The sequence below is a fragment of the Alosa pseudoharengus genome, unplaced genomic scaffold (genome assembly GCF_046254945.1).
Source record: "Alosa pseudoharengus isolate Yale_2024_CS ecotype anadromous, Long Island Sound unplaced genomic scaffold, YU_APseudo_1.1 YU_APseudo_1.1_scf_20, whole genome shotgun sequence".
In the NCBI taxonomy this organism is placed as follows: domain Eukaryota; kingdom Metazoa; phylum Chordata; class Actinopteri; order Clupeiformes; family Clupeidae; genus Alosa; species Alosa pseudoharengus.
Window position 1 is genome coordinate 8426754 of NW_027468664.1, and position 16508 is coordinate 8443261.

At 46.1% G+C, this 16508-nt stretch overlaps 1 protein-coding gene across 1 annotated transcript in view; it reads left to right on the plus strand.

Moving 5' to 3' along the window:
* ube2h (ubiquitin-conjugating enzyme E2H (UBC8 homolog, yeast)) overlaps nt 1-15556 on the plus strand; it is a 30073-nt gene extending 14517 nt beyond the window's left edge. The window contains exons 2-7 of the mRNA XM_076296467.1: nt 3565-3641; nt 5782-5856; nt 5996-6035; nt 7830-7882; nt 9988-10116; nt 11168-15556. Coding sequence (XP_076152582.1) covers nt 3565-3641; nt 5782-5856; nt 5996-6035; nt 7830-7882; nt 9988-10116; nt 11168-11292 — 499 coding nt within the window. The 3' untranslated portion in view covers nt 11293-15556. The remainder of the gene's footprint in view (nt 1-3564; nt 3642-5781; nt 5857-5995; nt 6036-7829; nt 7883-9987; nt 10117-11167) is intronic.
* The last annotated feature ends 952 nt before the right edge of the window (nt 15557-16508 follow it).

Here is a 16508-nt window from a genome sequence, read left to right on the forward strand (position 1 = left end):
TCAGTTACCCGGTCATTACCCAGAAGCCCCCTCTTCACCTCTGCACTCCAAGCTCACCTCCACTCTGTGGCCACATGTGCTGTTTATTATTACAGCCTCATCCCAAAGCAGCACAAAATTGTGTAAACAGACGCACATGCTCTCCTACTGTAATCCAAATGCACTTACATGTGTACATAAATGGTGTTATTTGCTTAGATTGGGCTGCTCTTTTGCATATGGAGGATGTGTAAACATCATTTGCAGCAGGATGGCTCAGCTAGCTCTCTCCCTCTCCCAGAGGGAGTTTTGTTCCCACCGCTTGTCTGCCTCAGAGGACACTCTGGGGGCTTCTTTGGTTTCCTGTGTGTGTGTGTGTGTGTGTGTGTGTGTGTGTGTGTGTGTGTGTGTGTGTGTGTGTGTGTGTGTGTGTGTGTGTGTGTGTGTGTGTGTGTGTGTGTGTGTGTGTGTGTGTGTGTGTGTGTGTGTGTGTGTGTGTGTGTGTGTGTGTGTGTGTGTGTGTGTGTGTGTGTGTGTGTGTGTGTGTGTGTGTGTGTGTGTGTGTGTGTCTCAGCAGTTGTGGGCACCTTGAGCTGTAGCGTCATTTAAAGAAAATCTAGAAAACAGCTGTGGTGGTGATGCATGTGAAGAGAGAGATGTGCTCAATCTCCTCAGGAGGTAGAGGAGAGGGCAAAGAGAGGGATAGAAAGAGAGAGGACACTGACTGGCTGCACTGCTGCAGCAGATTTCTCTTGAGCTTAAAATATCTTTTCCCGTATCGGTTAACCCTTCCAAGGCCTCACGTGTGGACGTATCGCGGTGTGCTCGGGGGGTGGTGGTACTCGCCAGCTGCTTCTGTTGATCAGCAAACATGATGGCTCGACTCTCACTCCCCCGTCCGCCTGTCCGTCTGTCTCGCTCTGTCTGCCTGTCTGTCTCTCTGCCTGTCTGTCTGTGTGCCTGTCTGTCTGTGTGCCTGTCTGTCTGTGTGCCTGTCTGTCTTACTCCCATTGTTGCTTTCTCTTCCCCTTGCCGTATATCTGTCATTTTGCATAGTGGTTTCCTTCCCCTCATCTGATGAGTTGTTTCTCGTTGCCTTGGTTTTCAGTTGTCCATTGTCTCACTTTTGTATTTCTCAGTCATGCATATTGTCCACACACACACACACACACACACAGGACACAGATGTGTGTGAACAGACACAAATGTGTCTCCATTTCCCAGTTTAAGTAAACACACCGAGCTCTGGGTCTCCACTGACTCTCCCACTCTGAGCTCACTTTTTTATGAGGGAGAATGTGCCGAATAATGACTGTAATTAAACTGCTGTAACTCGATTCTCTGGCATTAAATTGCCAGGAGGAAAGAGCGAGGAAGATGCAGGGGGGCGAAGAAGGGAGGGAGAGAAGAGAAACAAGGAAAGAGAGAGAGAGAGAGACAGAAGTCAGCGGGGGAAAAGTGAGCGAGATCCAACAAAGACGGCAGATTACACGCCTCCCAAGGGAAGGGAGTAATCTCACATGCCAGATGTTTGAGACGAGTACATGAAAGCACAGGTTTCCTCTCTCTTCACTCTGCATGTTGTCAGGCAGATGGTGTAACCTCCTGAAGTGAACAGCAAAGCTCTCAATCTTTCTCTCTGTCTCCACCCCCCCCCCCCATTTCTCTCCCTCTCTTTCCCTCTCTCTCTCCCATTTATCTTCCTCTCTTTCTCTCTCCCCCCCCCCCTCTGTCTCTCTGTTCATCTCTCTTCTCTTTCTCCTCTCTTTCTCCTCTTTCCCTCTCTATCACACGCACTGCTTGTTTACTCACTCCACTTGTCGTTTTGATTATGTCCGCGTGAAGGGGTATCTCGTGGGCGCCGCGGCTTCTGTGTAGAGTAGCGAAGCATCTAATGCACTGTGTGCAGTTAGCAGCAGCCTGCTATCCTCCCTGCAGCCACACAGCCTTCAGGACCTCCAGAGCCCGGCCTCCATCTTAGAACTGGGTTACCGAGAGCAGTGGGTGGCAAGCAAGGGCACTTGGCAGCGGGCAGGGCCTCTGGCCCGGGACTCCAGGTTGGGCATGGGCAGGAGGAGGAGGAGGGGGAGGCTGGGGTGGTTGCTGGGTGCCCCCGTGCCCCTGGCTGGCGGTGTAACAGAGGGGAGCGACAGAGTGCCGGCGTCCCCCGGGGGCCCAGTCGCGCGGCCCGGCTCGGCTCAGCGTGGATCCACTTTCACTGGCTGCCGATCGGCTCTGGTGGCAATGTGAGAAGTGACAACCCAGACAGCCATGACTAATGACGGGCACACAGGGCTTTCTCTCTCTGTTGGGGTGGTGTGTGTGTGTGTGTGTGTGTGTGTGTGTGTGTGTGTGTACGTGTGTGTGTGTACGTGTGTGTGTGTGTGTGGTAGTACTTTAAAAAAAAGAGGGATAGAGAGATATAAAAGAGTGAAAGCAGTGTGGAGTGAAAAGAGGGGAATGAAACCCCCACACACACACATAACACACCACACACATAACACACACACATACATAACACACACACATACAGAGACGGAGCGCTCCTGGAATTTGATCTGCTGATGGCCTGGCTCCCTGCCCTGGCAAAGAGGCATGTGAGGGGTGGAGGGCTGGCCAGGAGGGCCGAGGCTCACAGTCTGGCTGCTCGGGTCCTGGCTGGACACACTGGGCCCAGAGTTGGGCTGGTCAGCTGGTCGGCCAGCATGGAAGACCCAAGCGTTTGAAGATGGAAGGGAGAGAGAGAGAAAGATGAGTGACAGAGAGAGGGATCAAGGTTAGAGAGTCCTCTATCATGGACATGGATGTTAACCCCGGAGTTGTCCTACTACATGGACATTTGGCAAACGTGCAGTAAACATTTGAATCTTTCTGTTGGTTATTGGTGTCTCAGTAGTTATATTTTTCACTAGGCTTTTCTTTCAGTGCTACTGTACTATGCTGTACCAATGTTGGTGCCATCACCAGATGTAGTTATGAATGTGTGTGTGTGAGTGGGTATAGTGTGTGGGTAGTCATATAAACACACGTGCCCTCTTCTGTTTCTCACAATCAATCACACTCACACTCTCACTCTCACTCTCTCTCTCACTCTCACTCTCTCTCACACTCACTCTCACTCACACTCTCACTCTCACTCTCTCTCACACTCTCACTCTCACTCTCACTCTCTCTCACACTCTCACTCACTCTCTCTCTCTCTCTCTCTCACTCACTCACACTCTCTCACTCTCTCACTCTCTCTCTCACTCACTCTCTCTCACACTCTCACTCACACTCACACTCACACTCACACTCACACTCTCACTTTCACTAATTTCTCCCATCTCATTTCTTTTCACCTGTAGATTGGGTACCATTCTTCATTCTGTTTGAAGGCAGCCTCTGCTGTCTTGCATTACTGCAGGCTAATTGCCTTCCAATTGAGGGCAGACCCTCTTCACCAGCTTAATGTACTGCCCCCTCCAGAGCACTGCCGCAACGCTCGGGCGCCTGTGTTTGTTTTGTTTTAGCATGTAAACAAGGAGCGAGTGTGCACATGTAAACAATCCCGTCGTTCCGGTCTTCCTTAACCCTTCCGCTCAGCATCGAGAGTAAACACGAGGTGACCATCCTGAGTGGGCTCAACGAGTTTGTTGTGAAGTTCTACGGACCACAAGGAAGTAAGTACATGACCATATCAGTCTCGTTTAACAGCATCTATATTAACAAGGCAGTTTTATGGGGTCACTTTCCTTTGTTTGCTGAAACTGCACTGCTGAAGCAGAAGAAGCCAATAAATATAACTGAATTGTAAAGGGGACCTAGTATTCATCATTCAGTGCACAGACGTGGTAACAAGCTAAATCCTAAGTATATGTTTCCAGTGTTAAACTTGTTTTTGTGTTTTAAAAGGGCCATTATGGCAATTTTAAAGGGCATTGATTGCATCCAGTCTGACACACACACACACACACACACACACACACACAGTCAGACGGCAAGCAGGAACATGGGAAATGTCCTAATCAATCTTGGCTAATGCCTCTTTTAAAGTGTCCTTGTTTAAGGGTCTTTGGCGAAATATTCTTGTGAAACCAACAGAACTCCTAAACTGCGAGGTTTGAGGCGAAGGCGCATTATTGTTAACGCTAAGGTCTCCTATTGCAGTGTAGCATTAATGTTGTTCCTTACTTGTAAGTGGTTTTAGGTAAAAGTGTCCGCTAAATGGATAGATGTAAGTGCTGGGCTGTAGGGGAATTATCCAGGGGGCGACAGGTGGACATGCTGGATAAAAAGAGCTGTCGTGGGGGCAAAGGGGACAGGGCAACACCGACCCCCAAGGGTTAGACGGGTTGGATCCCGGTGATGGTTGACACTGGAAACGACCGGCCTTGACCAGAACAGCTGTCGCTCAAACACCAAGGCCTAGTTTTTTTTTTTTTTTACTGGCCAGTAAAAAGCTGAGAGTGTGTGTGTTTAGGGAGAGATGGTCAAACAGTTAGTGTTCAAACATCACAAGGATAATCAGGAGGAAGTGTTCATTTGCAAAACGCCCGCGCCTTGAGTAGTGAGCAAACAATGCAGTCTAAAGGTTAACGGCCAACGCAAGCCGATGTCCGTTTCAAAGCCAAACATGAACTCGCTAAGAATCCCGGTACGTACAGTATGCCACCGCAGCCCAGCGTTCCCTAAGCAATGTATGAAATATGGAGAATGCTTATTGCATCCAGCTGTGCTCAGATTAAGCCTTCAGAAGTATATATACGTCAGATTGAACAAGCAAATGAAAAGCATATGTGTTCATATGTTTGGACTGAGCAGCGCATAGGAATGTGTGCAGAGGCAGGGCAAGCACAGGGCCACAGTGCAGCCTCCAGTAGCCTATAGCTCATGTCAAATCCCCCCCTTTGTGAGAAAGCAGTTTATTAGCTACCAGAACAACATCCAGCCTAACCTTTTGACATTCGCTCCGTAAACCTCAACACCTCATTCTTGCCCTACGGGGCATGTCGTAGGCTACGTGCTCTGATTCGATAGAACCCTGGCTTTGGGCAGTTATTTTTTCGGTGGATGTAATCTCGATAGAAAATTGGCTTAAGTCGGAGTGACCCGCGTCAGAAGGAGCGCTGCCCCCCGGGTTGGGTGTTTGTGCTGGTGGGAACAGGCTGTTACAGACAGGGGGGCTTTAATGGCTAAGCCCCTACCTTTCTCCTCTCCTCACCGCAGAGACCCAGCTGGCCACATAAGGGTTGGATTGCAAAGGGAGCTATTCTGGGAGACGCTGCTCCCTACTCCACTGTCCCCGTGCCTCGATGGCTACATGCTGTACATGTTCTCTCGGTCTCTCTCTCTCTCTCTCTCTCTCTCTCTCTCTCTCTCTTCCTTCCTCTATCTCTGTCTCTCTCTCTTTCTATCTCCCACATGCTGTACATGTTCGTCTCTCTCTCTCTTCCTTCCTCTATCTCTGTCTCTCTCTCTCTCTCTCTCTCTCTCTCTCTCTCTCTCTCTCTCTCTCTCTCTCTCTCTCTCTCTCTCTCTCTCTCTCTTCCTTCCTCTATCTCTGTCTCTCTCTCTTTCTCTCTCCCTGCCCCGCAAGCTCTGTTAAGTCACAAACTCAAGTATGCACACATAATCCAGGCCATGTTGCAAAACACCAAACATTACTTTTTTCCCCAAGCCTTTTCAATTCAATAGCCCTTGAATAGCCTTCTGCTAATGTAGCTTAATTAGTTTCACATGTGAGTGGAGGACCCCAGGGGTAGTGTCTGATTTGTTTATGTTGACACTGCTCTGTCCCTCAACCTCGTCCTGTTTCTACAGCACCATACGAAGGTGGCGTATGGAAGGTGCGGGTAGACCTACCAGACAAATACCCCTTCAAATCTCCATCTATAGGTACGGATGTGTGGGATTGGGCGGGATGATGATGTGCTGTCGCCAGCGACTAGTGTGATTGGTTCACTTGTGCTACTCCATTTCCATGACGACTTGCCCTGCCTCACTCTGTTTCTGTCTCTTTCTATTTCCTTTCCAGGCTTCATGAATAAAATATTTCATCCCAACATTGATGAAGCGTAAGTTCAATTTTTTATCCTATTACCTCACCATCACTCAAAGGGATTATATTCCACACCACTGCATCACCAAATCTCATGAGAAAAGTATTTTTCATATGACAATCACCAAACAATCTAGAGCTTCCATAGGAATCCTTGAAGGTTGTATATTGAACCCTGTGAACCTGTGAAAAACATCTTTCATCATCAGTTCCATCTAGACGACACATTATAAATATTATAATTTTTGCAATACGTGTTGTGATTATGAAAAATATGGTGATGACTTGACTTGAACAGCTTGAATAGTTTATTTAAACACTCCCTGGTTGACTCACCGTGACACGATGTCTCACGTTTTGCTTTGTTCTCCTTTTGCATTGAGCATTTGTGTTAATATGCTTCACATTGCACATCCTGAAATGGGACTATTATGCATGCACACATTGTGATATTGCTGCTGCTGAAACTACATGTATTGTGCAGCCCTAGATCCAGCTGTGTCTAACCACTGAGAAGTAGAAGACCTTGTGTGCCACCCAGACTTCTTTTTGTGGAAAAGGCCTCTGTTTGGCTTCCATTAGGAATCTGTTAAACATTTATTTTTCTTTAAAGAGCCCTTTTTCGTTTTGTTTGTTTTTGAAATAACTTACTTGCGGCCATTAGCGGTGACTTTGGGAGAGCCGGCCCGCCCAGAGAGGATCAGAGGTTGGTGCCTCTGACTGGGTCCCAGTCCAGCTGGTGGGAGAACAATGTTTTGCTCTCCTCTCCTCTCCTCTCCCTGCCTCACTCTCGCTCTCACTCTCTCTCCTTTCCCATGGCCACAAATAGGCGATTTGATGCTGTTGTTTATTCTCTCAGTTTTCAAGTGGAGCTGGGCTTTATTCATGATTAAAGGCCTGTGGCGGGTGTGTGTGTGTGTGTGTGTGTGTGTGTGTGTGTGTGTGTGTGTGTGTGTGTGTGTGTGGGAGTGAGTGTGTCGTGCTGGATTGCTAGTCTCTCCATCATTCTCCCTGGTGCTTTGGAGGGCTGCAGAATTACCTCTGAATTACCATCAGTGCATAATGGGCCATCACACAGATTCCACCTGGGGATTCATTCCTACTGGACCAATACTCCTTAGCACTGCCCAAACCCCACTCTAATGGCCAGGACACATCGCCTCAGTCACGTTCACGGAGCAGCTGTGTTGTGCTACGTTGCTTTTATGTTTGTGTGTTGCTACTGCTACTATCTGTCCACAGAGTTTGTGTTTGATGATAAATCCACAATGAGCAACATTAATGAGCTGAGATGTTGTGTTTGATGATTTCCATAAATCCACAATGAGCAACATTAATGAGCTGAGATGTTGTGTTTGATGATTTCCATAAATCCACAATGAGCAACATTAATGAGCTGAGATGTTGTGTTTGATGATTGCCATAAATCCACAATGAGCAACATTTAATGAGCTGAGATGTTGTTTCCAGTTTGTTGTTTCTAGTTGTTACCAAAAGGCAGTCACATAATTTTGTTTCTGCTACCTTATAGTGTTATAGTACTTTTGTGTTATTTTGTGTCATGCAAAAGGCATTCTCTTAACCATTGTTATCCTTTCAAAAAAAGCTCTATACAATATAACAGTATTAATCCATATAATGCAACTCTAATATATTGAAGTAAGCATTGGGGCCAAGGGATCCCAGCTGTAGATGGTTCACAGTAAGACATGACTCACAACCTCCCAGCTCTGTGATGAGGAGGCTTAGGATGAGATGGGGAAATCCCTGTGGAAGTTTAACCTGCATTCTCTCTCTCTGCCCGTTCCAGGTCAGGGACTGTGTGTTTAGATGTCATCAACCAGACATGGACAGCCCTTTACGGTGAGTACTGAAGCTAGCGTTGTTGTCAATGTGTAGTTGTGATTGCGGTGGGTCCTGATGAAGCCGGGGCCTGTGTCTCTTGAGGAGAAAGGAGTGTTTGTGAAGGAATGGGACAGGTTGTGCACGTTTGGCCGCCCTCTTGGTGCGTCCTAATCCTCTTACTCTCACTGGATGCTAACGAGGTAATGCCCTGAGCCACCAAGGTCAGAAAATGGGCCTCTGCATCACCTTACCGCAGTCATTAACCGCTCCCCACTCGCCAGACCAGTGGCTTGGTGTAGCCGGACCAGTCCTCACCTCATGAAAACGGCCTGACCTTGTTCATGTCATGATTGTGTCCCATTGTTGCATCCATATGGACATGACTTCAGCCTTTAACCTGCTATTGACCACGATGAGATGTATATTCTTCCTAGTATGCCAGGGTGCATGCTGATATATTAGACTTTTTTTTCTTCTTAAGTTAGCAGACTTATCTTGTTCTGGCACCTTTGATGTTTGCTCGCGTTGTTACTACTGTTTGCACCTCTATATCTCTACCTCTATAGCTTTCACATAGCCGGCTATGTTGGAATTACATTTCCAACAAACATTTAATTTCAATGTTATCACGCTAAGATACCTTCAGTGATCACTGATAGGACATTCTGAGGAGCCCACCTTTCATTTCATCTGGCTAACATCAGTCCCACACCTCTGAGAACAATCACTCCTTCTGTCTCTCTCTCTCTCTCATCAGCATTTCTTTCTCATCTCTCTCTGTCATCTGCCTCTCCTGCCTTCATTCTCATTTCTTATCTCACCCCATTTCCCTTCTCTCCCATCCACTCCTCCTGATTCCCTCTCCCTCTCCCTTCCTCATCTCATCATGCTATTCCTTTATTTCTCTCTCTCTCTCTCTTGCTCTCTCACTCTGTCTCTCTCTCTTTCTCTCTCTCTCTTTCTCTCTCTCTCTCTCTCTCTCTCTCTCTCTCTCTCTCTCTCTCTCTCTCTCTCTCTCTCTCTCTCTCTCTCTCTCTCTCTCTCTCTCTCTCTCTCTCTCTCTCTCTCTCTCTCTCTCTCTCTCTCTCTGTGTCTCTCTCTCTCTCTCTCTCCACCTTCTCTTCGCTCCATGTCCACTGTGCTTCAGATGAAACACCACAGGGTCCTGGCAAGGTTAAAGTATCACCTTGTGGCTGGTGTAAATGGCTGTGCGGATTATTTCCCTAACAGATGTGTGGTTATGGAGTGGAACACGTTTATTTTTAGTGGGATTTTCAGATTAGGAATAGGGAATAAACACAGCATAATTTGCACACAGATGAGGCCGCTGTGGTCGACTCTGTAGAGGCCTTATTTGCTGACGGCTGTGAGGTCATTACTTGAGTGTAGCACCTTTGTTTGCCATCATGAATAGGTGTCTAATGGAATACGAATTAGTCATAGGAATTAGACTGCCTTTTGACTCATTCTTAAACCATGTTAGAAGCACATTGAAGCATATTGGAATAAGGCTGCATCATTTTGTACACAGAATTCTGTTGATAAACTGTTTATTTTATTTTTTTAACGTTGTAAGCAAGCCTCAGTTGTTTGTTTACATCTGATTCATTTGTGTCTTTCTCTTTGAGTGCTCAGTAGTGACACCTAGTAGATCGCTGAGGAAGTGCAATATGCGCCTGGGGATAAGGAGATGGAGGAAGACACAGAAAGGGAGGCCCACACAAGCATAGCAGAAAAAAGGATTAGGCTGCAAAGAAAGGGAGGCCCACACAAGCATAGCAGAAAAAAGGATTAGGCTGCAATCATCTCTCTCTCTCTCTCTCTCTCTCTCTCTTTCTCTTTCTCTTTCTCTTTCTCTTTCTCTTTCTCTCTCTCTCTCTCTCTCTCTCTCTCTCTCTCTCTCTCTCTCTCTCTCTCTCTCTCTCTCTCTCTCTCTCTCTCTCTCTCTCTCTCTCTCTCTCTCTCTCTCTCTCTCTTCCCCCCCCTCTTTTGGAGCCTCTAATGTGTTCTGGAGTTGGCAGTATTTGAGTCAGCGTGGGATTGTTTTTGTATGCGCCTGTGTGTGGGTTTGTTTTTGTTTGTTGATGTATGTGTGTTTGTGTGCTCACTTGTTGCGTCTGCAGATCTCACCAACATCTTTGAGTCGTTCCTGCCCCAGCTGCTGGCCTACCCCAACCCCATCGACCCCCTCAACGGAGACGCCGCCGCCATGTACCTCCACCGGCCGGAGGAATACAAACAGAAAATCAAAGGTGTGTGTGTGTGTGCACTGCTGCTGCTGCTGCTAAAATGTGCAAATGAGTGTAGGGCAGATTTGCCCTTATGTAAAATGTTACATGCAAAACAGTCAGTCAGGCAGTATGCTTTTCATTACTGGGCTCCAGTGTTTTTGTTTTCAGTACCTCATAGGAGTGTTGCTCTCCCGTTCTCTTTGAGATACTCCAGAGGTGTTCTATTGGATTCAAGTCAAGCGACATACTTGGCCAAGTGACAGTTTTCACTCTTTTGCAATACAACCCCTCCAGAGAAGAGCGCCAGTTTTTCTAGAATAGAATTCCTGGAATTTGTATAACATCAGTGTCCTCTATGCTGGGGAGGATTGAGTCTGTCAAAGGCATATGAATTATTGAAAAACTAAAAGTTTTGAATCTCAGTAATGAAAGGTATACTGGGTTTTGTTGTCTTGAGTTCCTATTGTGGGTCCTGAATTGTTAATATAGTGAGTCTAAATGGTTACACTTTAACCGTGTGTGTGTGTGTGTGTCCATGCATCATGGCCCTTATAATGCCGTGCATGTGTTCATGTTTGTCAGAATAACAGGTCTTGGGTCCTTTGTGTGTGTGTGTGTGTGTGTGGTCAGAGGTGTTATAGCAGTGAGAGGCTACAGCAGTGCAAACTGTGTGTGTATGTGTGTGAGTGTGTGGTTTAATCCCTCATAGGCCACAGGCTTTATTTCTGTCGTATTTCATCACGTCATTGCCCTCAATAAGCCAAAAGCCTGTATGTGTGTGAGTATGTGTCTCTCCCTTTCTCCCTTCCTCTGTGTGTATGTGTGTGTGTGAGAGAGAGAGAGAGAGAAAATGTGTAGCTGATGTGCCATGTATTGTGTGAAACTGCTCAGTTCAATGAGGTAATGTCCAACCCTGTTGCCCTTTCTCTCACCCGCCCAACCAACACACCCACCCCCCTTTCTCTTTTTCTCTCCTCTTTTTTTCTCCTTCTTTCCCCCTCTCCTGTGTCCTCCTTTCTCTCATTTTTCCCCCAATCTCAACATCTGTCCATCTCTGCTGTCCATCCCACAGAGTACATCCAGAAATATGCAACAGAGGAGGCTCTGAAGGAGCAGGAGGAGGGAGCGGGAGACTCCTCGTCGGAGAGCTCCATGTCGGACTTCTCGGAGGACGAGGCCCAGGACATGGAGTTGTAGTGAACCCCTCGCTCCTCCCTTCCCCCCCTCCTAACCACAGAGACTATATGATTTCCTAACCATGAGAGAGAGAGCAGACTATAATATTCATATTTAAACAAGGTGATTTTTTTTTTTTTTTTCTTTTTTTAATTGTTGTTATTATATTACTTAACAAGGATTTTTATGGATATCTAGCGTTGATCGTGTACATCACATCTTCCTCCAGGTGTTCTGGCTTTTTTCTTTCTTTTACAGTTTTTAATCCCCACCACAGTTTCGACCTCTCGAGTTTGAGGTTTTCTTTTTTGTTTTTGCTTGTTTGTTTTTTCCCTCACAATCCCCCTCATTTGTATCAAACGTGTGGCATTATCCACATTCCTCCTCCGTGGCCATGTAGCTGCGGGCCATGTAATTGCTGCCCTGGTCAAGGCTTCCATGCCAACACACGCTCTCTCTCACTCTCTCTCGCTCGATCGCTCGCTCGCTCACTCGCTCACTTGCTCGCTCGCTGCAGGCCTAGGAAGTTCAGTGGTCAGTCGGCCATGTGACCAGTGTACCAAAGAAGATTCCGGATATGTCCATGTCCGTGGTATGGCAGTCACACAATCAAAAAAAGGTCCTGGCTTGTTGCTCGACGCAAGAGAAGAGACGAGGGGAGCGGGAGCGGGGAAGAGACACATCGCTTGGAAACCTGTTTGTCGCCCGGCGATGTCGAAAATTCAGGCGGTCGGCATGCGTGTGGCGCGTCGCTGCTTTGGTGACGTACTGTGCTCCTGCCGATAAAACGGGGTCAAGGTTGGATCTCCAGAGAAAGAAAAAAAAAGACTAAACTGACTATGCTGTTTCCTTCTTCCCTCTGTGAATATGTGTGTGTGTGTGTGGGTGTGTGTGTGTGTGTGTGTGTGTGTGGGTGGGTGTGTGTGTGTTTTACACCTACCTTGTTTAGGAAAAGGAAAAAAGAAACTTTAATTTCTCATTTGAGCCTTATGAACCTTGCGTGGTAATGGTGAGTACTAAGGACACCAGGGGGGCCCCCTTCTCTTTTTCTCTGCTGGACCATGTCCACTGACCATGGTGGCCAGTACGATGGCATATCCGCCTGTAGTGTAGGGAGGGCTGTCCACACCGAAGACTCCAACCCCCACAGCCTCGTAGACATTAACCTCGATCTAGTGGACCCCAAACACTCTGCTTGCTTTTTTCCCTTTGTGTTGGAGAGTCGGCTCACATTTCCTAAGGTTGTGAGGTTGGCCAGAGTCCTGCCACTGAATGGAGTCTGCTCTCTGAATAATGGAGGACACTTTAGTTTTTTTCTCTGGGGAGAGTGCTAAGATGACACAGATGACCTGTCCCCCAGAAGAATGTCCCATACATAGGCACAGTCCCCGCCACTACTTCTGTTCAACCCCCCCAAAGATAGACAGACAAAGCTGTATGTACTGAGGTCATCTAAAATGGCTCCCACCCAAATTTGTGAAGCACAGTTTTTGTTGTGGAAGTGAATTGCATTGGATGAATGAGCTCCTCCATATTTTTTTTTCATGTTATCATTTTGACCTCATTTTTCATGTAAGGAGTGAATACGCTTTTAAGTTTTAACCTGTCCGGATGAAGAAGCCCTCCCGCCCCCCCACCCCCCCCAAAGAGAAAACAACAAACAAGCATCCTTTTGTACATTGTGGCATGTTAACTGAAGTGAAGTCGTGTTGAAACTAGCGTAGTGTAGAAGAGATTCTCAGCTTTTTTAGCTTCTGTCAGGAGTCCTTCTATGTTCAGTGTTGTGGTCCTCTGGGTTAGCCATCGCAGGGGGGTGGGAGTGTGATTGGGAGGGAGGGGAAGGGGAGTTGGGGCTCTTCCACAGGTCTTTTCGACATCTTCTGGACCTACCGCTAAACGCTCAACTCAGTTTGCCATTTGAGTCGATGTAGGGATAGTTAGTTTCGCTAGGGGTTGAAGCTGCACTAAATTTACTGTTTTCAGATTTCTTTTAAAAATAAAAAAAAACATACACATAAATATATATTTATATTTGTATGGATGTAAATCCCATGGATATTTTTCTCCTGCTTGTACCTTTATTGGAACCCTATCAGGTTGGTGTAGGTCCAACCCACTTCAGTCAATGACCGATGCACATGGAGAACTCTCCACCAGACTTCAGATTAGGATAAGGGTCCACTAGAAGGGCAGGGTGAACAGAGAATTTGTGTTTTAAAGAAAACAATGCCTGTTCAGAGCATTTAATGGAAGGATCAGACATCAGTTTTTTTTTCTAATGTTCCACCAGGTCAATGACAAAACTATAGGAGCTGAAGACTTTCCACCTGGAAATGGAAGGCCGTTGTGTCCATTGGAGTTAGATTTGTTTATTTCATTCGGTCACTAACTCGTTGCTCAATGACAGACTGGGCTGCCGTGTGTTCTAACTCGATGTCATTTCATTTGATTTTCTAACCCCTCCCTCCCCCCCTTTTTTTCTGTTGTCTTTTTTCTTTTTAAAGAGCAGACGTGTCTGTTAAATGGGAGTCTGACTGCCTGGCCAAGTCAGACCACACTTGTTCAAATGCAGATGATAATGTGAAACTTGAAATTTGTTCTCACAGATTGTCTTCTTCTTTTCTATCCTTTCCTGGAGAAAGGGAAGACACAAATGCAGTATCGAGTTCTCGAATGTCACATCCAGATGATGGAACGCAGTTCTTTCTATACAGCTTACAAAGATGCCAGGATGGGAATAGTATTTTAAGTTGCTATTTTTTCTCCTTTTAAAAGACGATTCAGCTTGGTTAACCCCAGCTTTGGGGTTTTCTATTTCCAGTGTCCTCTTTCCCACAAACATACTCAACTTAGTAGCCAGGATGCAACTGTGGTTTGTTGCCATGGCAGACGAGCTAAAACTGGGCAATGCATAAGCCAGGGCAACGGAATAGGGCATTGATTTAAAGGGCAAAAAAATTTATGCATTTTAAGTTGATCCTAATCAGATTTTTGTTCACCCAACTAAGAAAACCAGAGGACTGTTTATTTTTGCTGGTTGTAGTCCTCTTCTTGTGTTGAATTATTGAGTCAAGCTGAAACAAAACTGCTTTGAAAGATTTAGGAATTATTAAATAAAGGAGTGAATAAGCATGGTTTTGTTTGAAATTATATTCCTTATTTCATTCTTTTCTTTTAAATGTGATAAATATAAAAAAATGTCCCCTCTATTAATAAAGTATTTAAAGCCACACAAGTAAATGAGAGCCTATAGAATGAGTTGTGATGTCCAATTTTAGTGGTAGTGCTATCTGCCTAAACTGTTGTCCAGTGTTTTGTTCTAATATGAGCTGTGTAAAGAAGTCATCAAATTTGGGATTGGTTGTGGGAGGGGCTTGGGGTGCTGAAGTTGTCATTTTCTTGAATTGTTCCTGTCTCCTTTAACCCCTTCCTTTTCATACAGACAGAAACACATGCACACAGAAACGCATACAAACACATAACCCTCCTCCACAATCTAGCCTTAGAGCATGGGCGTGCAGTGATGCACTGAATCCCAGCAAAAAGGGGGGAGAGGAAACCCGTCTTCCAAGCTGCACCCCGGAGTTCAGAGTTCCCCACCTTGTGTTCCACGTCATAGACACCCTCCATTCACCCCCTCCACTCCACCCCCCAAAACACCCACTCGTCTCACCTGCTCCTGGGGCTTGGCTGGCTGGCGTGTCTCTCCTAGATGCATCTGCATGCATGTGGTGAGGAGTCGTGCCTGCCCCCAGCCCACCTGGCCTCCTCTCCTCCACCTCCACGTCAGTGTGTTTGTTCCCACAGGGTGGATGGCCCATGTCCACCCTCATGTAACCCTACTCCCTCCTCTCCCTCCGCACACAAGGCATCTCTGTCTCTCTCCAGGGCTGGTGGGTGCTCAGCATGGGGGGGGGGGGGGGATTGGCTGTTGTTTTTATTTTGACTGTTTTGATAGTATTGTCTATATTTGGTACCTAGTGTGTGATACTTTGGAAAAAAAAATCTGAAGGGTTTTTTATTTTTCAGTTTCATTATTCTTCACGCCTTCCCCAGGTGTTCTCGTTTTAATTACTCTACCTTCCATTTCTCCTCACGCTCCCCTTCCTTTGATTTTTATTTGAAGCTTTTAGGTTTCATCCCCGGTTACTTTAACTGCATTGTAAAGTGGGCATGCTTGTCACAGAGGACAAATGCTCTCTATCTATAGGATTATAACCTCTCAGAATAGTTGTGTATAATGAGCTGTAATAACTTCTTTTTTTTAATAAAAACATTAAACATATCTGGCATTGGTTTGGTGTGCATTTTTTGGGGTGTGGGATTGTGTTATGTGGTGACTTTTGGGAATAATGTTCAGCAGCTCACAGATAGTCACCTTGTTTCATTTGCAGTGGCACCTCAGGTCCACTTGGTGGCAGCCAAGTCTAGTAAAAGCTGTTAGTGGATCTGTCATGACTCTTACCACAAGGGGCACTCTTTCTCCAAGTTGACCACTTAAATCACTCAAGCAGTCCTTTAATAGTTGTTACATTGTGGACCTTCATCTGAAGTGACAAATCATGCATTCATCTAAAATATACAATCATGTGATTTATTCTTTACATTCTATCAACAGATGCCTAAATTACACCCACAAATGGCATGGGAATGAAGATATACAATATGTGGCTCAAAAAACTCTAGGTGACTTCATAGACCACCTAATGGCACCTTACACCAAACACAATTTGGGAAAGATTCTTGAAAGGTCTTTTAACTACCCCCCCCCCCCTTTCAAACTTTACTCAAAAGACTCCAAACTTTCAAAAATCTTTCCCAAATCTTGTCAAAGTTATTGTAGAGATGTGTTGAGATGTCTACCATCATTCTCTTCCCTTCCCTACCATGAGAGAGCGCTGTGTGGCCCATGTAAGGGCTTTGCTGTCAATGCCACTAGTCGTGGGGGGAAGGGAAATTCTGTGACATAAGGCAATTTAATCTCTTCCACCAAACTGTTTTGTCACGCAGCAATCTGTCCTCTTTCCCAGTCGTGTTTTTTATTGGTGCAGAGATATGCCGAGATGTGGAATTAAGCTCATTTCTCTCTTCCGCATTTTTGGGGGTAGTTTTTTTTTTTTTAATCAAAGCATATTTGCCGTGACTACTCTGAACACATAGTTGACTTACAAGTGACCTTATGAGCATCACCTCCCTTCGCTCCCTCAGGTTTTGGCCTCACTCTAACTCCATCCCTG